Consider the following 27,926-nt stretch of genomic DNA (forward strand, 5'->3'; position numbering starts at 1 on the left):
ACGTATAAACCACATCAACAATCGACAACCACTAAAAACAGACTTCTGACCTAGGACAGGAGCATACAAATGCAGCGGAGTTAAACGTTTAAACTGACGGCTTACCAGAGATAGAAGTGTAACACGTCATTACAACATAAAAAGACACTTTAAAATAGGCATATATATATCAAGTGAGTTGGCTTTAACTGGGACTATTATACCAGGCGCGTAGCTGCATATACGCTAACACGCAGTTGCGTGCACATCGATTCGGCATCCAAAAAAAAATATGGCAAAATTAAAATATAAATTAAATGATTAAAGGAAACACATATGTTGTCACTATTTTTGGATTAATGAAATGTCATTAAATAACGGCATTTGGTTTCAAAATAAAAGTTTTATTGGAGATCATGAAAAAATCGGACAGCAACTTGTATCTTTTACAAGATTTGAATTTGTTATACTCAGTCTAAGACATGTAGTTTTGGAGCACATATTACTGAGTACGGTTTATCTGTTTGGAATGAGATGTACCAATCGGCATTAGATTTATCAGATCCTGAGGCGATGTGTTCGACAGACAACAAGACCCAATCACCCTGCAAACACGCCAAAACAGTATTGGAAAGTCTCATTATATTTTGCGTTCATAGACCATATGATAATGAAACTGGAGAGTGGAGTCGCGTCTGGTATTATTAGAAAATCGCTTCTTTGCGCCGTATCTGCTTCCTTGTGTTGTTGGAAATATAACAAACGAAGAAATCTCTCAGACATACGAAACTGACCTGGCATGTAATTTTGACGTATTCAATTGGGAGGTCGCTCGATGGCGAACACGTACGTTGATTTATAACACCTCGCGGGTGCTACCGTGGAGATATATCAAGGTAATACGTCTGTTGAAAACTTGCAAATGTACGATCAACAATGAACAACGACAGGTTATCATCGCTAGCATTACTGCATATTCATCGGGAATTCAGTGTTAATATTGACAAAGTAATAGAGAAGTTCGTTTCTGCCTAGACCCGAAGAGCAGATTTTGGACAATTTTGAGTAATTTTGGTATCACAAAAATGTGTTGTTTATGTATTCAATTTACCATGATTTACTCTATTCAGAAGATTAATAAATAGTTTTCATTCATAAATTGTTTATAAGTCCTTTCTACATGTAGCTCCTCTTTTAACCGTCCTATGACCGAAAACCGAAAAAAAAAAAATCTGCATAAAAGGGTCCAAAAAAATTTTCCATGGTAGTTGCTTGCACATCGTTTCTTTCTAGCTACGCCCCTGTATACTAACGTTAGTATAATAGTCACAGCTTTAAAGGACATTAAAAAAAAAACAAGAAAAAATACACCGATGGAATAAATTATCGAATGAATAAATTTTTATTGCATTATCAGCAACATTGTTTTAGCTAAATAATTACATTAGATGTATGTTTCATTATAATACGTTATTCTGATTGGCCAACTGCACATCTCGTGCTATTCCTGAAACAATTGTATTAGACAATAACATTTATCATCATGATGACACGAGGTCCCACAATAAAGTGCACAGGTAAATTAAATGAAAACTTGATAAAAATCGTGGTTTTTTTACATTATTATTTAAGAATTGAATGCTGGAAGCGCTTCATACAAAATGTACTTCGGTCAACGCTTTTACACCCCAATAAATTTACAAAAAGCAGCATTCAATTCTTAAATAATAATGTAAAAAATTACATTTATATGTTTTAACAAAATAACAATGTAAAAAGTTACATCTATATTTTCTATGTGCAGGACAAATCAACACAAAATGGTATTCATCTTCAATATTAACAGGAGATTACTAAACAATGGACTTCTGATATTATTCATATTAAAATAGTCATACTTTTGATCTGAGTTAACTATTTGAAGCATCATTCCAGTCAGCTTAGAGGTATTTAAAAAAAAAAATATGTGTTGCCATTATGTTTGTGTATCTGTGTTGCCATTATGTTTGTGTATGTGTTGCTTTGTTTGAATGTACTATATTGTACCTTGTTTTTTGTGGAGATGCCGCTTACATATTATATGCCTGTTGCCCAATCCAACTTCGAATACGATTGTTACAAGGACTATATTGTCAAAGTGACCGGTTTCTAATTTTAATTTCAAACATTTATCGATAGACAGTTTTTCACAAGCATTAATATTACTGAGCATACTAGCTTTGATAATATTGATACTTACGATATTTAATAGAGTCATATGATACATTCATGTCATCTTATAATTCAAATTTAAATTATATCGTCTCTTTTAATGGATCCCCAATTTGATTTGCCATTAAAGGAGCACTAGCTACGAGATGTATAAAAATCTAAAGTATGCATGATTTGTTTTTGTTCAATCAATAATAAAAGTGAAATAGTGAAATAATAATTCTCTTTTAGCAGCCCGAAATGGTTCAATTTTGTCAAATTAAGCTAAATAATATTGATAATGAATTATTCACTTGCAAGTGAATAAGTCGACATCATTAAATCCGTATTCATGTGAACTTCAATTTAACCCCTTAACTAGTACTGTTTATTTAAAGGAAAGGAATGTCAACATTGAATGTGAAACAAAGGTAAATCATTTGATGACTGATTAGATCCACTAAAGATCTTTCTTCTACATTTAAAAACGATGAGAAACATATATTTTTAATCTATAAAATAAAATTAAACAGACCTATAAAAATCCAACTGCACGTGTTGGCTTAATCTATTTAAATCATTAGTATATTTATGTTTACATCGCTTATATGGTCATCTGAGGTCAACTCGATAAAAGATGGAGTCTAATACACACGAAACGAAACTACATATTATTGATCCTGTGCTCTGTAAACTGTTTATTTCACAATTTTGATAGTTTGGATAAATGTTTTACATTGTTATAAATAAAATATGAAAATTTTAGTCAAATCGGTGACCATGAATTTGACAGCTAGTGCCCCTTTAAAATCATCAATAATTTTATATACGGCATCGTAAATGATATTCGGTTATGTTTAAATGAAACTAACATTTGACTAACGTCTCAAGCGTAAAATGTAACTCTTGCTTTTAAAACCTACCCCATACTGACGCCCAGGCAGTTCGGCTTTCGCCCATGTTTTGGAACTGTAGATGCAATTTTTGCCCTAATTTCTGTGTCTACTTGTGTATGCATGTGTTGAATATATTTTTAGCGTTTCGCAGTATAGCGGAAAAATACTGTCTTAAAGGGGCACTAGCTACGAGATATATAAAAAAATCTAAAGTTTGATTTTTTTCTGTTCAATCAATAATGAAAGTGATATATTGAAATAACAAATGTTAATCGCTTTTTGCAGCCAAAATAGTTCAATTTTGTCAAATTACGCTAAGAAACATTGATAATTTTAGTCCATTTGACTTCTATAAATCTTCAAAAAATAATTCTTAAAAATTCATTTTTAAAGATAAATATTTTTTTTCTTCATGTATGTTAATGTATGATATATACGAACTCTGACTATGAATATCATAATTTTAAACCTAAAATCAAGAAATTTACTCATTAGGTCTCTATGTTACTTCAATTTATTTTGATATAAAATACTCAATGGAGTACGTGTGAGTAGTGTAACAGCCTTCCATTCAAAACAAAAACATTAGACATGTGCTCTAAACCTGTTTTATTGTACCATGTGACTTTACTCATTTAAATAACTCTGGTCATGTGTGCATGCTTTTGTATTTCTCATTGAATACAGAAAGCTCAGTAATCATAATGTAAATAATTTACGTCATAGACACAAATTAGTTAAATGGGCAGACCAATCCGAGAGTGGCTGGGAAACAACGACAGAATATGAAACTCATAGTCTGGCCGACGATTCTGACGATGAAAAACGAATCATCAGAACCGAAAACAAAGCTGCACGTAAAATCAAAAACGAGAAACAAAGTAAACAGCATATATCAACGTTACCCTTACAGTACCTCTCAATCGCCAACGCACCTAGAAATAATGTTCCAGTTCAACGTCCAGGGAAATGTTATGAGTGTGGTATTCCCGGACACTGGAGGGTCGACCATGAAACTGGTGCTTTTGGTGCAACAATGCAAAGAAACAAGATTGACAAGATAAGTAAAAATGTAAATAGTTTTGATAAAACTGTAGAAAACTTTGATAGTTTTGACAGAAGCACAATTGCAAAAGATACGCATTCTAATGAACATGTAAAAAATTTAGTGAGGGCTTTAAAGGGGCACTATAGCTACGAGATGTATAAAAATGTAAAGTATGATTTGTTTTTGTTCAATCAATAATAAAAGTGAAATAGTGAAATAATAATTCTCTTTTAGCGGCCAAAATGGTTCAATTTTGTCAAATTAAGGTAAATAATATTGATAATGAATTATTCACTTGCAAGTGAATAAGTCGACCTCATTAAATCCGTATTCATGTGAACTTCAATTTAACCCCTTAACTAGAGATGGACAATGCATGCTTTGTACGTGTATTGTTTATTTAATGGAAAGGAATGTCAACATTGAATGTGAAACAAAGGTAAATCATTTGATGACTGATTCGATCCACTAAAAATCTTTCTTCTACATGTATAAATGATGAGAAACATATATTTTTAATCTATTACATAAAATTAAACAGACCTATAAAAATCCAAATGCACGAGTTGGCTTAATCAGTTAATCTATTTATATCTAATCATTAGTATATTTATGTTTACATCGCTTATATATGGTCATCGGAGGTCAGCTCGATATTTAATTAGATGGAGTCTAGACTAAAATACACACGAAACGAAACTACATATTACTGACCCTATGCTCTGTAAACTGTTTATTTCACACTTTTGATAGTTTGGATAAATGTTTTACATTGTTATAAATAAAAAATGAAAATTTTAGACAAATCGGTGACCCTGAATTTGACAGCTAGTGCCCCCTTTAATAGGTATTATGTAGGTATCAATTGGCTTTATAGGTACATGTAGTAGTTAATGCAAATCCTTTTAGAATTTCTAAAACTTATTAAATATGTATTAAAACTAGTATTTATTCTCATTTTACAGAATGGCAGACAAAGAAGAAAGCTTTGCACAGCTCCAATCAATCTCTTTGTGGAAACTATTACCTCCTAATTTATGGTTGGACTTTATGTTCAATCATTTTCAAGAAGTACAAGACCAAAAGAGAAGGGAACCTATAAATGAGGAATTTCAGAAACTGATTAATTTGTCGGATCCAATTATCATTGACAATTATTTTGGGTTACCCACAAAATTCAAAGAAATAATTGGAAGACTAAAACAATTTGCAGAATTATACAATTTATCCTATCGGGAGCACCTGAAGAAGTGGACGGTGGAAAATTTCCGAGCCATTGGATGGTTAAAACGATCCAATCGCTTTGGTTATCGCAAGAAGTTATTTTAGACGAAGCAAGAAAAATGCACAGAATACGTATCTTTATCTTTGATCTTATAATTAAATTTGAGACTATAAAGAAAAACCAGAAAGTATTCTATTCAGGACTATCATACGAATTTCAAAATTAATAAAGACAATATAAATAAAATATATTACAATCTATATCTGTATCCTTATTTTTAGGAAGAACCAGTGATGAAGTGGTGGTGGTTCTCACTTGTTCTTTTTGGCTTAACCAGCCAATTCATTGTCAAAGAAAATGTCATGTTCCAGAAAATTAAGGAAATATCAACAACAAGGTCAAATTGGCTTATTACTTTTGTCGTTGACTTGGATCATTTTGAATTGTTTCTTAATGAAATAGAACAAAACTTGGGCAAGGCTTTTTTCGCTACACAAAAGGTTCACACAATTTCTATGTTCTACACCTCAGAAAAAAACACCACATTTTGGCTACTATCTTAAGTCTAAAAAGGGAGGTTGAAGGATTAAATAGGACTAAAGATTATTTACAATCCCAATTCAATGATTACAAATCTTTATATTATGACGAAACGGCAAAATTTAGAACTAAACGCAGTTTATTTCCTATTATAGGCAAGGCATTAAGCTTTTTATTTGGTACTGTATCAGACAGCGACCTGTCAAAAATTCGAAGAAATATCAAAACTTTAGCACAAAATCACATTCACAATTCGTCAAGCTTGATAACACATTTAAAAGTACAGTTACAAAGGTGAACTCTAACGATTCACCGGTAAACAGGTTACGTGTAACACAATTTGTGTTCCAATCTACTAGTTACATAATTAATACAATTTCAAGTACATGTATTTGACCCTTGCAGACATTTATCGTTCATGTATTTTGAATTGTCTAAAATAACGCGAAGGAATATAAAAGGTAAGAACTCAGTTACTTTCATTTTTCTTAATGGAAAATCAAGATATTTCTATGTCAGTACAACAAGTAGAAATGGCTTTTCAAGGGATGGCACAAATATTAAGTAAAGTTTTTAATTTTAAAGGGATAGAGGCCGTATTTTAAAAAGGCTGAAACTCTGATGTTTGTACACGAGATGTGGTTCAAATAAAACTTTTTATTGGGTGTTTTAAGGTAGTATAGGTCAATTTAAAAATTATGAATATTATACACATTTTTTTTTATCAGGATGAAAGGTTATTTTTTTTTTGTGTTATTTTTTATGAGGTACGTGTTGTTTAAGAGATAGGATAGATTACACATATGATTCTTAAAAAAAACAAACCGTTTTTTTTTTGTGAAGTTATAGAGAATTTAAGCTAGTTTTTCGTTTAAAGTAAATTTGTAAAAAGATAAAATGTCTGATACATTAGCATTTTTTGTTCCGTATTTAATGGTGGTTTTTGGTCATAATTATTATGGGTTGTTTTTTTGAAGATACACTCAATTATTCTAGAAAACATATGTTTTACGTAAAATTAGTAGAGCACCGGTGTAAATGAAGGTTGAATTAGAACCTTTGGTAGATGAAGTTAAGAGTACATTGAGGATACATTGTTTGCGTATTCTAGCCATTGATAATTATGGGTTTACGTAGGTTGGTAGTGTGTACGCACATTTGTTTAGAGAAAACAAATAGTCTATAATTTTAGATTCCAACCCCTTTTTCGGTTGATAAACATAAGTGATGTTAGTAATTAAATGGTGCAAGTTTTTTTTTATGGTGTTAGATTACGCCATATTTACATATTGTTAATAGGAAAAGAGACGTATCTTCAGAAAATAGCACATAAATGGTGCAAGTTTTTTTTATGGTGTTAGATTACGCCATATTTACATATTGTTAATAGGAAAAGAGACGTATCTTCAGAAAACAGCACAGAAATATGTTTTGCCCTAAGGGATTTACATACTAGTATTGTTGTGGTAGATTGATATTAATAAAAAAAAAAGAAAAAAAAAAGAGAGACATACGAACGTAACGAGAAAATTTAAGTGAAATAGATAATTGATATTAAAGGAAAACTAGCTTTACAGTAAAATTGAAATTTTTCATGAACACTTTAATATGAGGATTATTATTAGAAATTAAGATAAGAATAAGGAAATAATTAATTAAGGAGTTGAAAAAAGAATCTTAACGATGTGTCAGTTTGTTCATAAGTAGGCATAGATTTTGTTTATTGTTTTAGTTTTTAAGATGTTAGTTAAGTTTTAAAATCAGATTTCAACTTATACCCTAACACTGAGCCGTATTGAAATGTATAAATAGGATAGGCAGTAGGTTTGAAATTTTAAAACAAATGAAAAAAAAATTAGATATATAAAAAAGGAAGGAATTATTATGATGAGGAACCGACCGTGCAAGGGCTGTATAGCCAGTCAAGGTCGTTAAAAACTTTCATTTGTTGATGATGAGGAAACTATATACTAATTTTAGAAAAATGTAATACATTACAGAGAACGATTTTTTTTCGCAATAATATAAGGTGTTTTTTGTTGTCAAATATGAAATGTAGAGTCAGTAACAAATTGCGCAAGAGGTAGTTAACATTTTATTAATGGAATCTTAAACGTTTTTTTTTAGAATAAGGAGATAAATGTGTGGTCTATATTTAATGTTACGATTAATTAACGAAACAAAATTTAAAACTGTAAAAGTATTACAATTGCATGGGAACAAAGTAACACATATAGTTTTTAGTATATATTATTTGTTATAGGTATCATGTAGGTGTAGGGGTTATAGAAAAGGATCAAATTATATATTTCTTTTAATTTGTGAATTTCTAAATCTATTTTTTATGTCTTGTGTTAATAAACATATCTTTGTTTTTATTATGTAGAATTTTTAAAACTTGTAGAAGTTGTATACAACAGATTCCCCCTTTTATTTTAATTTTGTTTTAATGGATAATTCGATATAAAAAAAGAACGTATTGTATTGATTTATATGTAGAAATTGTTTTACAAAATATTGCTAGGCTTGGACAATCATGCGAACTCAAGGCGAGTGAACAAACTATCAATAATCTGATAGATGATAAATAATAGAAAAAAAAAAGAAATAAGGGGAAGTAAAAAAGTTTTAGTTTGTCCAAATTGAAATAAATTTATCAGTGGGGTTTAGGTGCGATCTTCATTGGAATAGCCATATTTTTGTACTGTTAATTAATTAAGAATATATCTTGGTTAGCCAAAAAGAATGTTGTGAGTTCTGGTTCTATTGCCACGAACAATTGGGTAAAAACAAATGGTGTCTTCGCAATTGGTTGGAATAGATGTTACTGCTTCCAGAGAAACTGATGTCTTTCTCTGCGCCATTGATCAAGGATGAAACTTAACCCAATGACGATGTTATTAACAGCCTCTTAAGAAGGACGAACCAACCAGCTAGATGCGTTAACTACTACGTAATGAAGATGATGATGACCGACACTTGTACAAAGATTTGCGCCCTTTCCAGCGGTTGATGAACTTTATACTATGAAGGTGGCGGGTTTTATAAACTCTATGTATCCGGATGTTGGAATTGCAGAATTGTATGAACTATATATGTGGTGATGGTTACCGAAAACTTAACAAGGAACTACTGGATTTATAATAGCATAAAGGAAGAAGGACTATTGTATTTTACCGAACTTTCGTTCTCATTGCGAGGGAAGGCATTATGTAACACAATTTGTGTTCCAATCTACTAGTTACATAATTAATACAATTTCAAGTACATGTATTTGACCCTTGCAGACATTTATCGTTCATGTATTTTGCTGACGTTATATAATTGCATTGCGCAGATGTTAATAACATTGTCAACTGACCAACCTATAGTACATGTATTACTTAATAGCTAGACTACTCTATACAACTGTTGACATTTATGGCCATTTTGGAACTTGATGGATGGCCCCTCTGAACTATATAAGATCCAGCATTGGACTCGAACAGCAGGACAGATTGATAACGGAGATTCCGCCAAGGTCTTCCCCCTCGTGGGTAGGCTGGAACTCATGCGCTTAATATCCGAAATACTCTAACAGGAACGAACAGTTATACCACTATACGATCACGTGCCCGTGTGAGATACTGAACATTCGAACAATTCAACTTTAAAGACAGTTTGTGAACATTCGAACATTTAAACTGTAGTATCTTTCTTGACTTTGTAATTACGTAATAAAATATATTTATCCATTAATGACTTCGTCACATAAGCAACGCGTACACTTATTGACAAAGTATTAATGCAAACGCCTATATTCTTAGTATTATTAGAGATGGTTACAGAATTCCGTTTTATACAGAACCTGAAAGCTGTAGTTTAAGGAACAATAAGACAGCATTTGATAATGCAGAGTTTGTTGAATCTGAGATCACTAAGTTAATTGATCATATACAGTTTTTCAGAATACAAGTTGCACGGGTTTTGCATTTATTACTATTTGCTACTTATTCCTCAGTAGCATGTATAAATGTGACAATTTTCACTACAATGAAGTTTAAGCCATGATTTAAGCCGGCATCTAAAAACACCCATATAGAAATGGAAATCTTCCTAATTCATAATATACCATTTATACATCAGCAGTCGACCTCTTGACTCCAGTAATATTGTTTTACAATAGTCCAAATGAACTTTTTCTGCATTGTATAAATGCACTATGAACACACTTTCTTCACAACCATACATTAAAATATTTCATATATTTTTTAGAAGTAGCAGTGTTCAGATATAGGGATGACATATTTTTCATCATACTAAAAAAAGCTTTCGTGCATTGTAAAGCAGTGTTTTTGAGTAATATAGAATTTACAATTATTTAATGAATGGCTATTATCTATTTTGAATTTATTGAACCATAAAACTAATTTTTGACTCTTCACATTGAATAATCCGCGAAGCGGATTATGTAAAATGTGAATAGTCAAAAATTAGTTTTATGGTTCAATAAAATCAAAATAAGATAAATTATTGCCATTCATTATAAATAAATTTCTATCAAAAATAAGGCGCAAAGAACTTTTTGTATAATTTATATAAACAAAATCAACGTACACACATGTTAGCGTATGAATACTCAGAGTGGGAGTGTCGCCATCAAAATTGACAACATTGAAAATAAAACTAATACTTTTAACCAATCAGAAGACAGTAAATACACCAAAATTTATTTATAACGAAATAACACACCAGACCAAAAATGATCTATAAAACTGATTAATATTACCATTGTAAATCCATGTCTCATTAGGTCTGATTTCTGACCTTTACGGAAAACTACTATCTTGTTTTTTTTATGTTAACTGAAAAAAAACATTTCTCAGTATAAAGTATCAAATATATTTTGCAAGCCTTGGGTTGGTTCTGACGTCAATATATCTGCCTGTGGGATGTCTGGTGGTAAGGCGTTCCAGTCCCTTATAGTCTCACGGTGGTAAGTATGATGTCTTGTGTGCATCACTACGTGAGTGCGGTACTTAGTATGCCTTAGGATGTATATTTCTCCTTTTTCTTACTGGTGGCCTGAGTCGTCCTTTTTTCTCTATTGCTACCATATTTTTCTCTATTTTATAGAACATCACTAGACTGGTTTCCTTTCTTCGTTGTTGCAGTGTTTTCCATTTTAGGTGGTCTATCATTTCAGTGACACTAGCAGTTGATTTATACTTATTTGTCAAGTATCTGCATGGCAGGTCTCCGGATGATTATTAATAAATTCATTCTCGAAGTCATTACTGACATAAAATGAAATTAGATCAATATAGGTGAAAGCACTTGACCTTGCATTAAGCAAAGGATTGTACGGGCATTTCTATATTTAGAGCGATTTTAAAATGTTAAGCATTTTTCCTAAATAAAATAAGCCATGTATATGATAAATAATTAGATAAGGAGCCACAGAAATAAGATAGAAGAAAGGACCAATAAGAGGTAGCCTTTCTGTTTCTGTCGGATAATAGCCTCCTTCAACAAACTGAAGATTCTGCTATATATATGCCGCATGTTTCTGACGAGTTCCGTTGCAGTAGAAGACATCCAAGTAAATTAATTGTTGAAGTAAAACCGTGGAACTAACTATATACAGTGAATTTTAATTAAAATAAAAGCTGGCTAAAAACAGTATGAGCCTCCAAGGCTCTAGAGGTTTGACACTAGGGCCTTGAAGGCACCTAGTGTCTCTGCCTGTGGGATGTCTGGTGGTAAGGCGTTCCAGTCCCTTATAGTCTGCGGTAAGTATGATGTCTTGTGTGCATCAATTCGTGAATGCGGTACTTGGTATGCCCCAGGGTGTATATTTATCCCTTTTCTTACTGATGGTGTTAGTCCTTCTTTCTCTTTTGCTACCATATTATTCTCTATTTTAAAGAACATCACTGTCTGGTTTTCCTTTCTTCGTTGTTGCAGTGTTTTCCATCTTAGGTGGTCTATCATTTCTGTGACACTTGCAGTTGCCTTGGTTTGTACCTATTTGTCACGTATCTCGCAGCTCTTTTTTGTATCTGTTCTATTTTGTAGATCGATTCTTTTGTTGCTGGGTCCCAAACAGTTGCGGCATAAGTTCTAAATGTGGTCTTACTACATGTACTAGTCCAATATTAGCTTGGCTCTTTACTTTTGTTGATGATATTCTGTTTCTCCTCAAGAATCCGAGTGTTTTATTTGCTTTGTCAGTTATCTGTTGTATATGTTGATCCCATTTCAGGTTGTTTTGAATGGCGAGACCTAAATATTTGGCTGTCTATTTTTTCATTTCTGATTAAATGAAATTGGCCTAACTTTTCTTTCAAAACTAATTGTTAATGTAATTTATATTTCTTGCTTGCAAATTATTATAACTCATAAATAATCCGAAATAAAAACTGATAAGTAGTTGAAAATAAAGAAAATAACTTGTAATTCCTTCTAGTAGTCCGGGTTAGTGAGGCCGATTGTGTTATAGGCCGAGTTTGTTATAGTCCGAGTTTGATGGGCCGAGACATCAGCCCCCCCTTTTTTTTAAGTTAACGAAACGGCTCTGACTCATTCAACGTGTAATCCTGTTATTTATTTATACAAAACTCAAAAAATGTACATTTGATGTATGCTAATCTATATTTTGAATTTCATATAAAATATTTTTACATGAACATCACATCAGTAACCGGAAGTCAAGTTGTTTACATTTGGCCGCGAAGACAGCTTGCATCTAAACAGAGATTTGTCCAGCTTAGAATGTCAGGAAAGCGTAAAAGAGAAGAAGATGACGGTAATTCCCCCTATCAATAAAATTGTCTAAAATAAAAAAAATAAGAAAGTACAAAGCACCTGTTTTCTTGGCATTTTGAACACATGCACTACAGTTTCATCCCTTAGTCCTTCTATCTTAAAAGCAAGAGGGATGGGATCTTTACAATCAAATGATTCAAGTGCCTGTGATAACTGCTTATTTACGCAGTACAAGACTCAGGTTCTGTACACAGACACTTGTCTGTATCAAAAGAAGGGTGAAAGATACCAGAGCCAGATCTAGAGGGACAGTCCAACTCATAGATTGAAAATAAACTTACAACTCCGTGGCTAACAAAGAAAATGACTAACAGACAAACTATAGTACACAAGACTAAGCAAGATGAACCACACCAAAAACTAGGGGTGATGTCAGGTGCTCTGGAAGGGTAAGCAGATCCTGCTCTACATGTGGCACCTGTCGTGTTGCTCATGTAATTACAAACCTGGTCAATAATCTAACTTGGTAGGTCACATTCATGAAAAGAAAAGAGGATTCAAGTTACAAAATTTATAAGGAGCATATCCAATATCATCTGAAATGGTTATTCCATAATGGTCAACCAACTCTTTATGGCGTCTGTAAAGTTTACGAAGGGATGATTTCAACATCATCATTTAGAACTCTTGGTTTAATAGCTTCCTTGTGAGCAGGAAATACATGCCCGGGACTTGCGTATCATTTGAGCATGTTGAGAGATAAAAACTTCGTATGCAGGCGCAAATTAACGCTCAGGATAAAATTCAAATGAAATTCCAACAAATCTATATGGCTTCCATGAATTATTTCTTAAATTTAATAACTGCTGTGATAATAACACAATGTTTTACTTTGAAGTTGTGAAAAGAATAATGTTCTCAAAGTGGGCTACATGTACAGTCCAAAGCTGAGTACAAGTTCAGTCATGTTGTCAGTTGTTCTGAGAGTTTTTGGACCTCAGTGGTCTTTTGGTCCTTCTTCTTTAAGTTTTCCAGTTTTCCATCTGAATAAAGATGATTAATAACTGGTGCATACGTGGCCTATTTATTAAAATTAAGTTATATTTACAAACAGTGCAAAGAACAGATGTAGTGATTAAAACTATGTACATGAGATGAAGTTTTTTAAATAATAGTGGAGAGAACAGCATATGTTAGCTGATCTCTGAAAGAGTCGACTGTCTGTGTATTTACTACTGTGGTTGGTAAAAGATTCCATTGAGTTATTGTGTATGGGAAGAATGAAAATCTGTACGAGTCTTTTGATGTATAAATATGTCTGAAGGTGTGAGAATGATGTTTTCTGGTTCTTGAGTCTGATGGAATGAGAATTGTGCTAGATGGTATAGCAACAAGTTGATGTGTGATCTTGTACATCATAACCAGTCGTGCACGCAGTCTGCGTTGTGTCAAAATAGGCCAGTTTAGTGTGTTCAGCATGTTTGATACACTACTAGTATTATGATACCTGTTGCAGGCATACCGAGCAGCTCGCCTTTGGACCATCTCTATCTTTGAAATAGATTCTGAAGTGTGGGGGTCCCAAACTGAGCAAGAGTATTCAAGTTTGGGACGGACAAGTGCTTGGTATGCCTGGCTCTTGATGTTTTGGTTTGATGTTTTCAGATTTCTTCGAAGGAAGCCGAGAGTTTTGTTGGCCTTTGATATATTGTCATCTATGTGTTTGTCCCATTTAAGGTTTGATTGTAATGTGATGCCTAAGTACTTAGCAGATGTAACAGATTCTAGTATATGATTGTGGAGAGTGTAGTTATGTTTTAAAGGTTGACGTTTAGTTGTTACAGAGAGAACATTACACTTGTCTGGGTGGAAGGCCATCAGCCAGTCCTCTTCCCATTTTGCAGCTGCATCAAGGTCAGCTTGCAGTTTTAGGCAGTCACTCTGGGATTTAACTGGCATGTATAAGATACTGTCATCAGCAAATAGTCTTAGTTTGCTATGTGTAAGGTAGTCTGGAAGGTCGTTGATATACGCCAAGAATAAGACAGGACCTAAGACAGTACCTTGAGGAACCCCAGAGGTGACTGGGACTGTGCTTGATGATCTTCCATCCAGAACAACTGTCTGGGTTCGATCAGAGAGAAATGCAGAGATCCAATTTAAAGTGTTTCCATTAATGCCAAAATAGTGTAATTTGTATAGTAAGTGACGATGCGGAACTTTATCAAAGGCTTTCGCAAAGTCCATTATTACAAGGTCTGTTTGTGTATTTGAATTGTTTGTGGATTGAAGTTCTTGAATGAAGGAGAGAAGTTGTGTCTCACAAGAACGAGAGTGCCGAAAGCCATGTTGAAGGTCGTACAAGATGTTATTTGATTCGAGATGTTTCATAATGTGTGATGTTACTATGTGTTCCATTAACTTGCAGCAAATACAAGTTAATGAAATAGGTCTATAATTGACCGGTTTATGCTTATCCCCTTTTTTATATGCTGGTGCGACTCTAGCGTGTTTCCAGTCGTTAGGTGTGATACCAGTGTTGTATGATTTGTTAAAGATTAAGCATAGTATTGGTGCAATTTCTGTCTTCATTTCTTTCAGTAAGCGGCCACTGATGTTATCTGGGCTGGTGGCTTTATGTGGGTTGATCTTATTTAAGAGTTTTTCGATCCCATTTGGTGTTATATGTAATTCGCTGATATTAGGATGTGAACTGATGCCTTTGTTTGGTATTGGGTCATCTGTAACTGGGGTAAATACAGATTGAAATTGTTCGTTTAAGAGATTTGCTTTCTCTGTGGCGTCTGTAATGATGTTGCTGTCTTTCTTTAGTGCAGAGATACCAGATTTGTCAGTTCTTATTGACTTAATGTATTGAAAGAGTTTCTTAGGTTTGCTCTGATTTTGTATTTGAATGTCTGGTTCATTAATTGGAAGATCACATATAAGTTTTTCAATATATTCCCAGTAGGCTTTCCTTTGATCTTTTTGTACCTGAGCTTTCATCTTTTTATATTTCTCCGTGTATTCGCTGTTTTTTCGCTTTTTGTAAAGTTTGTTTTTCTTGTTAATTTGTCGTCTTAATTTATCAGATATCCACAGTAATCGATGTTTGTTTCGTAGGATTTTTGATGGAATGTGTTTTTCGACAGAGCTGATGAGTTTGGTTTTAAATAGTTCCCATAGCTCATTGGTGTTAAGAGAATCATAGTTGTCAATGATTGATTTGTAGATGGTACTTATGTCAAGTTTAATTTCGTCCCAGTTGGCTTTGTTATACTTGTATACTTTTTGTGGGGTTTCTCTTATTCTCTTAAGCCAGATGTCTGCTTCGGCATAGACAATATCATGGTCGCTTGAACCTATTGGTGGTAGTGTGGTTACTTTGTTGATGTATGTTGGGTTATTAATCATTATTAGATCTAGTATGCGATCATTTCTTGTTGGTGTATTGACAACTTGATGTAGGTTTGTGTCATTCATTATATCTAAGAGATTTTGGTGAAGTTGTATGTCAGGTTTGCCTGGTATTGTGCTTGATGTTGACCAATCAATATGTCCCAAGTTAAAATCACCCCCCACAATAATAGTTGCATTTGATTGACTATTGATACGATTTAGAGATTGATGGAGTTGTTCTAGTGACAAACCTGTATCAGATGGTGGTCTGTAATAGGATGATATTAAGATGTTTTTTGAGCCAGCAATATTGATTTCTGCCCAGACTACTTCACATTCAGTTTCTAGTTCTTTTACCTCTGAACTTATGAATTCTTTTGTAATTGCTATAAGTACACCCCCATAGCTTTGGTTGTTGGTACTTGGTGCCCTGTCATTGCGATACACATTATATAAATCTGATGGAAAGTACTCATAAGAAGAGGTGTTTGGTTCTAACCATGTTTCGGTACCTAGTATGATATCTGGTTTGACAGTATCAATGATTTCTAGTAGGTCCTGTTTTTTGTTTTTAATTGATTGAAAATTCATGTTCAGAATTTTTAATGGCATTTTGCCCTTTTTTGTTGTTGTATAAGCTTTTTGATTACGAGGAAGTTTGTGTGGAATCGGGGATGATGCAGCTGTTGGTGCTCCCGGACTTCCTACATCTCTAAGACTACTTGGTGAATTTAAGGTGTCATATATATTTGACGTTTCTATGGATGTAAAATTAAAGAAGCTTGAGCTAAAATTTGGCATACCACATTGTATACAGTGCCAACTTATATTACTATTATTCATTATGTTGTATATATGGTTTGGTATTCCTTGGCAATCTGTGTGATACCAAGTTTCACAGGAGTCGCAGCAGACAGCATGATGTTTCCATGTCACTGCCTATTTTACAGTGATTGATTAAGCATTCAGTGTTTTAGCAGTCTTTTACAATAAGAGTATTACAAAATTCTTATATCTTTGCTGATCATTTGGTCCAGTAATTGGTGACATTTTGCTGGACCAAACCATTTATTACTGTATATTGCCACATGTCTGATGAACCTTTGGAATGACTGTAAGCTTATGCATACATTCACTGTTATAAAAAATGCAGAATAGCTATATTGAATTTGACTTATTTTCTTGGTATTCTGCCTTGCACCTATTGCCATGTGTCCACTGTGAGACATTTGGAACTTGTTGAACTGCATGTGAAGATAAAAAAGTGAAAAAGGAACAATTCATATTTTTAGGGATTCACTCAATTAAAAATATACACTGTTAAGTCATTGTTTTATCTGTTATACTGTATTTTTGTGAATTGCTGAAAACTTGCATCTTCATGGATATTTGATTTCATGGTTTTGTCAATCTCTGTATACAAAGCCTATTGCAAATATGATACTCATTAAACATTTGAATTTGTGGTTCACCTGTACCCATGAAACCCACAAAAATTGGTATCCAAAGAATAATAATGAATTCACAGTAATCTATTTATCTTTTTTTTTTTAATGTGTGATTATTAATATCTGGTGAGATAGTAAAAAAAGTAATTTCTATATCTTGCTCAAATATTCATCCCCAAAACTTTATGTGGCAATGAATAATTCTGGTAAACAAAAATCACCAATTACAGTAGTGCAAGTACTATCTAAATATGCTTTTAACAAAACTGGATAATAAATAACAAGATTTATTACATTGGGTGCAATGAATTGATATCTCAGTTAAATAAAAACCGATATGTAAAATAAACGTGGTTATGTCACTCTCTGACGTCATACAACAATAGGCGTTGTCAAGACGTCGATAATGGCGGATCAAGACAAATTGTGAATGTGTAGAAAAAAGATATAGTTCCGTACATGTTTTACATTAATTTCTTTAAAAAAAGGCATTTGCCAATGTAATAAAAAGAATAACTAATTAAAGAATTCAAATATCGAAAAAATATTCAACTCGTGACCAAGCAACACTGATAATTAACTCATGCCCTACGCGCATTCGTGAATTAATGTGTTGTTGGGTCATTATTGAATATTTTTCTCTATTTGAAATCTTATTATTCTATAAATAAAGTGTCAGAGTAAAAATTATTGTATAAGTGATTGAGGTACCTGTAACCAGTATAAGTATTTAAATCAGATTGAAACGAATAAGTTATTTTGTGCAATGGGTTTTATATGCATCTCTTACTTGTGTACAGAGTTCTAATTTTTAAGTCTACTTTTAACTTCAGTGACAAGATCCGGTAGAGCCAGGAAGAAACCAGCTCGATTTCTGGAAAAAGATGTTGACAAGTCATCTGATGATTCTGATGAATCTGATGAAGAAACACCTCAAACCACCAAGTCTGGTATCAAAACTCCACCTATCAAATCACCACCTCCCCCATCAAAACTCTTAATGCAGACCCTTCAGGCAGCACCAAAACCAATTATAATACAACCAGTTCAACAGCAAATTAAGATACAGGTACCAGCACCTCAGCTTCTACAAACAGGTCCACAGATCACACCAATTATCTCCCCTAAGATACCACTAAAGGTTATCACACAGATGGCGCCACAGCAGCAAGTTGTACAACAGTTAGTGCCCCTGTCACCAACAACACCTACAGATAATTCAGAGGCTGGCAAAAGAGGAAGGGTAAGATAAAATAACCTAATTTGTCATGTTTGTCAAGATACTAATATAAAACTATATTGAAAAAATTGTAAAAATTGAAATAGAAATGAACATGTACATGTACCAAAGGTCTGTAAAATTTCAAACAAAAAAAAGTATACATACAATGTACATGTAGTAATTTCCTTTCAAGGCAGTAGTTTTTGAACTGGTTGCCTGCAATGAAGAGCTATGATGAGAAGAAAATTTTAAGTTATTTATCACCTTTATATACAACAATCATGACATTTGGCTTTAACTATATTTGCATATAGATGTAAAATAACCTGAGTAACACATGCCAAACACTTTTTCAATTCTAGGTGCGTAAAAAGTCAGCTAAAGTAATAGAAATGGAAGAATTTGAAGAAGCAGAAAAAACTAAAACTAAAAAGCCTGGTGGAAAAAGTCCAGTTGTTATGTCTCCTCCTGTTCAACAGTCCCCCACAAAACAACTCCCTCCTACTGGTATAACTATCGTCAGAAATGAACTAGGTCAGAGCGTAGTGTTATCAGTAGCAGGGGGTTTGCCTGGTATGGTTAAGGCCGAACCATCACCTCCATCAGCCAAAAAAACAAAATCCAGAGTCAAAATAAAAGAACCAACAGAAGGATCTGAACTTTCTCAAAACTTGTTTGTAAAGGAAGAACCTAGTGACTTGTCATCCGTGGCAGAACTATCGGCAAATATTATGGCACAGGCGCAAGGACTTCACACTGGCACACAGAAACAAAAACCGATTAAATCAGAACCTGTTACACCTAAAAAACAAGAATCTCCACCTTCTCCTTCAAAGAAAGGTAAAAGTGTCATCAAAATGTTACTCAATACTCCAACACAGTTCTCTACACCTACCGTGTCTACTACAGCAATAAGTTCTGATAAACCTAAAGAACTAGACAAAAGTTCGGACTCTCTTAAATCGGAACCTAATGTTGTAGCAGCCGAAAAAATTGTTAAAAGAACTATTATTATGTCACCCAGTGATTTAGACGATGGCCATCAATCATACGATGATGATGAGGACGATGAAGATTTTGATGATGAATTAGATGAGGATGATGAAGGTGACGATGAGGATGATATGGAATGGCAGTTTGAATCTCAAGACGGGACTTTGCTGGAGCAGGAGGAATTGGCCAGAAAGGCTAAAGGTAAATATCTAGGTTTAAATCTCAGGACAGGACTTTACTGGAGCAGGAGGAATTGGCCAGAAAGGCTAAAGGTAAATATCTAGGTTTAAATCTCAGGACAGGACTTTGCTGGAGCAGGAAGAATTGGCCAGAAAGGCGAAAGGTAAATATCTAGGTTTAACTCTCAGAACAGGACTTTGCTGGAGCAGGAGGAATTGGCCAGAAAGGCTAAAGGTAAATATCTAGGTTTAAATCTCAGGACGGGACTTTACTGGAGCAGGAGGAATTGGCCAGAAAGGCTAAAGGTAAATATCTAGGTTTAAATCTCAGGACAGGACTTTGCTGGAGCAGGAAGAATTGGCCAGAAAGGCGAAAGGTAAATATCTAGGTTTAACTCTCAGAACAGGACTTTGCTGGAGCAGGAGGAATTGGCCAGAAAGGCTAAAGGTAAATATCTAGGTTTAAATCTCAGGACGGGACTTTACTGGAGCAGGAGGAATTGGCCAGAAAGGCTAAAGGTAAATATCTAGGTTTAAATCTCAGGACAGGACTTTGCTGGAGCAGGAAGAATTGGCCAGAAAGGCGAAAGGTAAATATCTAGGTTTAACTCTCAGAACAGGACTTTGCTGGAGGAGGAAGAATTGGCCAGAAAGGCGAAAGGTAAATATCTAGGTTTGAATCTCAGGAAGGGACTTTGCTGGAGCAGGAAGAATTGGCCAGAAAGGCGAAAGGTAAATATCTAGGTTTAAATCTATTCAATTGATCCTACATGTATGATATATATAAAAAAAAATAGACTAAAAATAATAGGTTAAATATTTTTAAGAGTCACAATAGCCAAAAAATGGCCAGCTTAAGAGTAAATTTGAAAAAAAGGAATGCAGTACCATACAGCAAATACTGCAGAAACATTGATTTACAAATGTATGAGGGGTTTGTGTAATATTCATGGTTTCATCCTTAAAATTAATTTCATTGGAATAACATATTTCCAGATAAGGATAGTAATGATCCTTATGGGTTCATTTTTCACTTAAGAGTTTAATTTTTGCATGATATACACATATTTCCTTGAATAAAAAGGACCTTACAACCCCAACCAAATTTTTGCTTTTGAAGTCGAACAAATGTAGCAAATGTTTGCAAGTGATTATCATTATATATTTACACAAGACCTCGTCAGATCTGTAGCTTGACATGAGATGTGACATGCAAGCGCTTTTCCGATTTGCCAGACATCTACAAATGTACTGCTGTTGGCAATTTCAAAAAAAATTTGTTAGGTCAGTTTAATTGGAATCACTGTAAGCTAGTACATTTCTTTTCCTTGATTATTTTACTGAGTGCCCTTTGTTTTTGTATAGTTTACATTTTATAGTTTGTGATTAGATCAGTTTGAGAACCGTTAATGGTAGGTCAATTATATTTGGTATGCATTTGTAATATTAGCATATTTCCATGGATATTATTTATATGGTTCACTGACCTTGTAAGAGTTACATATTTTACATGTTAAACTTATTGACATTTAGATTAATTTTTAATGTAAGATATTTAATAGATTTGACAGATGTGTCTCCAGTTGATAACAAAAAAGGAAAGAAGAAGACAAGTAAAAAGAAATCATCACTTGAAGAAGATGATTTTGATGACGATGATTTTGGAGATGATGATGACGATGACGAGGAAGGAAATCTAGTTATAGCAGATGAAGTTAACAAGAAGAAGAAAACTACAAAGAAGGCACCATCTAAGAAGAAAGGTTGAGTGTTCTGTAATCTGTACAAGCTGCCATTTTCTAGATGAAAAAATGCAAAAACAAAATTCACAGAGTTTTTAAGTTATAAATATAGTTGATAACTTCTTGAATTCTGTTGACAATATTTTTATTTGTTATCATACAAGTTCATAGAGAGAGCTGTGGTGTAGTGGTTAGTGCATCAGACTACTAACACAAAGGTTCCTAGTTCGATTCCCGTTTGGGATGAAAATTTCAGGAACTCTATTTTCAGCTCTCCCTTGACACCATCTGCGAGTATGGTCTTGAGGAAACGATGATAGTCCGTTGGAAGTGGACCATAAATGGCTGACACGTGTTAAGAGAGAGCCATATCTCTTGCATGTTAAAGACACCCTTGTAGATTTCGAAAAAGAGTAGGCTAATGCCGCTACAAGGCAGCACTCGCACCCTCAAAGTGGAAAGGGATTAATATAAGTTGCAAAACTTGTTTCCCAATCCACTATAAATAAATATGTTTAAACTAATTTCATATGGTGAAAGGGAGGTAATTTATAATTTTGAAGTAAAGTATATAGGTTTTTGATTTGGAAGAATAAAATGTCTGTATCCATTAGTACTAGTATAAGTAATCATTATATTGTGTTGTGTCTTATTTATAAGAAGTTGATAAAAACAAAACTTAGTAAAGATTGTTATAATTTAATGAGTGTAATGACCCTATCAAGACATTATTCCATATTAAAATGATATAATATTACTATCAACTGAATATATGCTACAACTTATTTACAGGTGATACAAAGGCTGGCGGTAAACCAGAAAAACCTGCTGTAAGTTAACTTAAGTCAATAGTTCAAATCAATATTGCTGGAAAAAATGGTTCAAGAATCTTTATTTTTGATTTAAACCAAAGAAATAGATTAACGAATGTATGGTTTTTACTTTAAAATCTAAAATTACAATATGAAACTGCTTGTCTTGATTTTGACAGGAACAACTCTATGCAAAAATCAAATTATTTTTCATTTCCCTGAAGTGTTTCCTTATGTAAAAGGGTATTCTAGGAGAATTAGTAGGATTTTTTTACTACTGTAAATCCAGAAATTATTGCGAGGTTTTTATCATTGCGAAAAATGAGACAGAATTGTAAATGCAATAATTTCTGAATTTACAGTATTCAATTGACCCAATTTAAATTTACAATTCAGGATTTCTCTTCATTTTTATTACAGAAAGAAAAGAAGAAGAAAAGGTTAACTGCATATACAATGTGGTGTAATTCTATGAGGAACAAAGTCTTGGCAGAAAGTCCAGGAATTGGTAATTTATAAATTTTATCAATACCATCATATAAATATCATAACATTAAAACATAATTATTATACAAAGAAAAACAAGTGCACAAAAATTGTAGAGTGGATTTACATATATTATAGGTCATTGATAAAATTCAGAAATTATTACATGCATTTATTATTGCTTATTTTAAAGAATGGACTAAAATGTGGGATAAATTATTGCAATTTCAGAATTTTAGTTCTTATTATTGCAATAATCACCAGGTCTCTGTATTGGCATTAACAAAACGCTGCAATAATTTCTGTATTTAAAGTAGTGTGATACTTGTAGGTAAACCTCCTTATTACAGACTTTCAATGTAAATTCAATCATGATGGGTAATGCAAACCAGACATTTCAGTTTTTGCTCTCTTGTTATAAAACTCAAATCTGTAACAGTAAGAAGGGAAACACTATTAACAATGCTAGAAGTGCCTGTTATACAACATTGTGACTATTAATAATAGTTAAAAAAGAAAACTAAAAAAACCTTGTAATAAAATATTGTGACCTTTGAAATTGACAAAACCACAAATACATATAGCAAGAATAATACTATTTAGAGTCAATGAGTCTTGGACTCATGAAAATCTGTCTAGACTCATCATTTTTAAAACTTTTGAGTCCATAGATTCATCAAGATTGTAAAATGTTGTATCAATTGAACACAAATATCATTATTTAATGATAAAAAAAATAAAATAATATGAACTTGATGTCAATTCAGTGCTCTATTTTGTCATGAGGACTGGAATAATTAACCATAAACATTTCATCTTTTCACTTTTTGGACTGTCCTTCAACAATCCTTAGTGAGATACCTACATGTTCTGTCCTTCAACAATCCTTAGTGAGATACCTACATGTTCTGTCCTTCAACAATCCTTAGTGAGATACCTACATGTTCTGTCCTTCAACAATCCTTAGTGAGATACCTACATGTTCTGTCCTTCAACAATCCTTAGTGAGATACCTACATGTTCTGTCCTTCAACAATCCTTAGTGAGATACCTACATGTTCTGTCCTTCAACAATCCTTAGTGAGATACCTACATGTTCACAATTCTCCTTCAACAATCCTTAGTGAGATACCTACATGTTCACAACTCTCCTTCAACAATCCTTAGTGAGATACCTACATGTTCACCAATCCTTAGTGAGATACCTACATGTTCACCAATCCTTAGTGAGATACCTACATGTTCACAATTTTGACTTGTTTTCAGATTTTGCACAACTGAGTAGAAGATTAGGAGAGATATGGCAAGGACTTCCATCAAGAGATAAAATGGTGGGTAATTTTTAATGCCCCTGCAACTAAAAGTTGGGGGGCATATTGTTTTACCTGTGTCAGTCCATCCGTCTGTCCTATTATGGGTATATATAGGTATTACGCATAACTTCTCCTACAGTTTGAATCCTAGAAAGTTTTCACTTTGCTGTCTGTTTGTACATATATTGAAGATGTGCATTTGGTCAGGGTTTTGATTTTATTAAAATTTACTCTTTTGGGAGATAGTTGAACTTAGTCGTTTAAGCTTTTGGGGTATAAACTGTTAAATTGAACCTTTGTCTACAAGCTCCCATAATAAACTTTGTGTATTTAAAAATAAAACTTTTCATTTGCTGGGGCATCAATTGCGTCTCCTAGACACAATAATATCTCAAAGAAAGTCCTACATTTACTATGTTATAATACAGTTACTTCAGAGTGGAGTGCAGGAGCATCACTTTGTCTATTTTTAATTATCTATATCAAATATTAAATGTACTCTGTAGAGTCTGTATCACTGAAATAATTTTTTACCAATTTGTCACACAGAATACATTTATGTATAAACAATATGTTGATAATGTTTTTGAATATCAGCTGTATTTGTACGAGGTTAAGATACCTTATAGCTCTCAATGTATGTTTTTATTTTATTTTTTAGTTTTGTTGAATACTACATTAAGATGAAATTGTATACAGCAAAAATGATTATCAAGACAATTCTACAATTAATAAACTGTTATCACAGCGATATGTCTCGCCTTTTGTAATTTTGATTATGCAAATGTTGAAATCAAAATAGCAATACTTTAACATCTTACACAAGTTATGCAAATATTCAAAGTCAATGAACCATAACTGAGTTACATGGCTAAACAATCTCCATGTAAATGAGATGTGCCAATGCTAATACAACTGCATACCAAATACCATTGACTTATTCTAAGTCATTCCCAAACCTAAATACAAACATTAACTTGTAAGCTATGTAAAAGTTTCAAAGTTAATGAACCATGGAGAGGGGGTGGGGCTATATAATCTCCATGGAAGTTAGATGTGCCAATGCTTATACAACTGCATACCAAATATGATTGACCTACCACTTGTGGTTCACCATAAACTAGACTTAATCACAAACTAATACATTGTTGACGTTGTTGGCGTCGTTGCCGCTGCTGCCACCGGAAACAGCATACCTATGTCTCGCTTTTTGACACTGTCAAGGCGAGACAAAAATCATGGCTAATATGGTCAATAGACACTGAAAAGCAGATATTGCCCTTAAAGAAGATTTTGACCAATTTTAAGAGTTTTACAAATTATTTTGAATGAGATAATATATCCCCTAGAATTATAAACAGCAAAAAGCATCGGGAACACAAGATTCACAAATGAGTCAATATGATTGACATAGTTGACTTCCTACAGGAGTTGTTGCCCCTGATTCTCAAGCTATGATAATTTTTTAGTCAGATATTTGTGTCAAGTAAATCATTGGGACAAGATTTTTGCCCACAGAAATTCATTTCAACACAAATATCTTTATTTTTTTAATATAGTCATGGAAAAGAAAGGCAAAGAAAGAAGCTAGAAAACTAATGGGTAAAGGACAATTAATCAGTACTGGTAAAGTGGCAACATCAACCCCCGCAGCATCGGCTACTGTCCAGCAGAAGATATCACACGCACCCAAATCTGTGCCAGCAATCCACCATCCTACAGCTTCACAACAGAAGGCACTAATTGCTGCAGCCAAACAAGATGATCATGCTATTCAATTGAGGGTATAATAATTATAATGTGGATTCATCTTGTTTTATGGTTTCCAATCTTTGTAGATTGGAAGGGTATTTTCTTGGATCATTGACGTCAGTGTTTTGACATACCAGCCTTTAGAAAACTTGTACTTTAAACATTTGTAGTTAACAAAACAAATCCAAATTGGTATCCCAGAAATAATAATGAATTCACAGAAGTCGAAAATAAGATTTTTTCAATTTATGGTTTAGCTAATTTAGACCAAATTTTTTAATCATTTGTTACAATATGCTGTAAAAATAACCCAATAGTTTACTAATGCAACTTTACTAAATAAAGATATATTATGAAAACAACACAAGAAAGGGAGATAAATTGCTTATGATCAGTCTGAAATATTCTTTCTGTTATTATATCATATTGTAAGGTTAGTTTATTTTTAGAACTAGAAACTGCCTTATTTTTTACAATATATATATATATATATATGTGTGAACTTAACTTTATAAAACATGGTTTAAGTTCCACCTACTAATTGTGAAAAGTTCCAGTTTGAATCAATGAAACAAACATTATATTTCTACCGTGTAATCTGTTTATATTTCTACCGTGTAATCTGTTTATATTTCTACCGTGTAATCTGTTTATATTTCTACCATGTAATCTGTTTATATTTCTACCGTGTAATCTGTTTATATTTCTACCGTGTAATCTGTTTATATTTCTACCGTGTAATCTGTTTATATTTCTACCGTGTAATCTGTTTTTGTAGGGTTCTGGAATAGAGCCTATAGATGTTGCAGCATATATTAAACTGGTTGGTGAATCTCTTAGTATCATTGGTATGAGATTACAGGAACACAGGGTAAGGTGGTTAGTTGTATTGTTAAGGGTGAATCCCTCAGTATCATTGGTATGAGATTACAGGAACACAGGGTAAGGTGGTTAGTTGTATTGTTAAGGGTGAATCTCTTAGTATCATTGGTATGAGATTACAGGAACACAGGGTAAGGTGGTTAGTTGTATTGTTAAGGGTGAATCTCTTAGTATCATTGGTATGAGATTACAGGAACACAGGGTAAGGTGTTTAGTTGTATTGTTAAGGATTACTTACTTACTTAGTCCTTGTTATGCCTTTTGGCACATAGGGCAAGGACAAGTTGCCGCCACTCCTGTTAAGGATGCTGATTGGTTTTTGGTCTCTCTTAGAGATGTCAAACATATTTCGTTGTTTAAAACTAACAATGAGTGGACTTGCTTTGAAGTATTATTTTCTTCCCATCCAATCAAACATACTGTTTTGTCACTTTCATGCACATAAAACATGTGTTAGTTTTCTGGAAAGGTCGTGCCATAAAAATAGATGATCTAACCATGTTTTTTATTTTTATCTTAATCAAATGAAAAATATGACAGTCAGTAGCACTTATATTCTAGACAGTAATTGTAATAAAAATAAAACTAGTCTGGATAATTTAAATGCTTTGAAAACTCTGCAAAGAAATTATAATTTATGGTGCTCTTTGATATTTTTGGCCAAAAACTTTGTATATAGCCAAGTATTGCCACCATGATAACATACTGTGAGCCAGTTCATTTCATACGCTTTTTGTAATGTATACATTTTTCTTCTTTCAGGGTCTTATTGCTGTTCAAGGAAGTTTGTCTGTGTTATTAGACTCATTATTATGTGCATTAGGGCCACTTATGTGCTTAACAACACAAATTCCAGAATTGCATGGCTGTCCAGCAGAGACACATAGTAGAACATTAGACAATTTAGCCTATTTTATGCCAGGATTATAATTTTGTGTTTTATTCATGTTGTAAAGAAAAAAAATCAATAATAAAAAATCATAAAAGGTGATAACTTTTTGTTGATCCTGCGACTTCTGTGTCAGAAAGTGCCACAGCGGCAGAGGTGGTGTCAGCGTCAACTAACTTCTTAA

At 33.2% G+C, this 27,926-nt stretch overlaps 1 protein-coding gene across 1 annotated transcript; it reads left to right on the forward strand.

Moving 5' to 3' along the window:
- Positions 1-12,510: 12,510 nt before the first annotated feature.
- On the forward strand, positions 12,511-27,844 carry LOC139523162 (HMG box-containing protein 4-like). Its single transcript, XM_071316971.1, has 10 exons — positions 12,511-12,665; positions 18,306-18,715; positions 19,057-19,888; positions 21,429-21,629; positions 22,401-22,438; positions 22,841-22,928; positions 24,173-24,237; positions 25,779-26,003; positions 26,750-26,842; positions 27,616-27,844. Exons 1-10 carry the CDS (start codon positions 12,542-12,544, stop codon positions 27,781-27,783), a joined length of 2,244 nt encoding a protein of 747 aa, XP_071173072.1. The 5' UTR covers positions 12,511-12,541; the 3' UTR covers positions 27,784-27,844.
- The last annotated feature ends 82 nt before the right edge of the window (positions 27,845-27,926 follow it).

This window comes from Mytilus edulis, chromosome 1 (genome assembly GCF_963676685.1).
Source record: "Mytilus edulis chromosome 1, xbMytEdul2.2, whole genome shotgun sequence".
Lineage (NCBI taxonomy): Eukaryota > Metazoa > Mollusca > Bivalvia > Mytilida > Mytilidae > Mytilus > Mytilus edulis.

Coding starts and splice junctions, on each gene's coding strand:
- LOC139523162 (XM_071316971.1), top strand. CDS start 12,542: ATGAACATCACATCAGTAACCGGAAGTCAAGTTGTTTACATTTGGCCG. Junction 21,630..22,400: donor GGCACCATCTAAGAAGAAAG/GTTGAGTGTTCT, acceptor ACTTATTTACAG/GTGATACAAAGGCTGGCGGT. Junction 24,238..25,778: donor TTCCATCAAGAGATAAAATG/GTGGGTAATTTT, acceptor TTTTTAATATAG/TCATGGAAAAGAAAGGCAAA.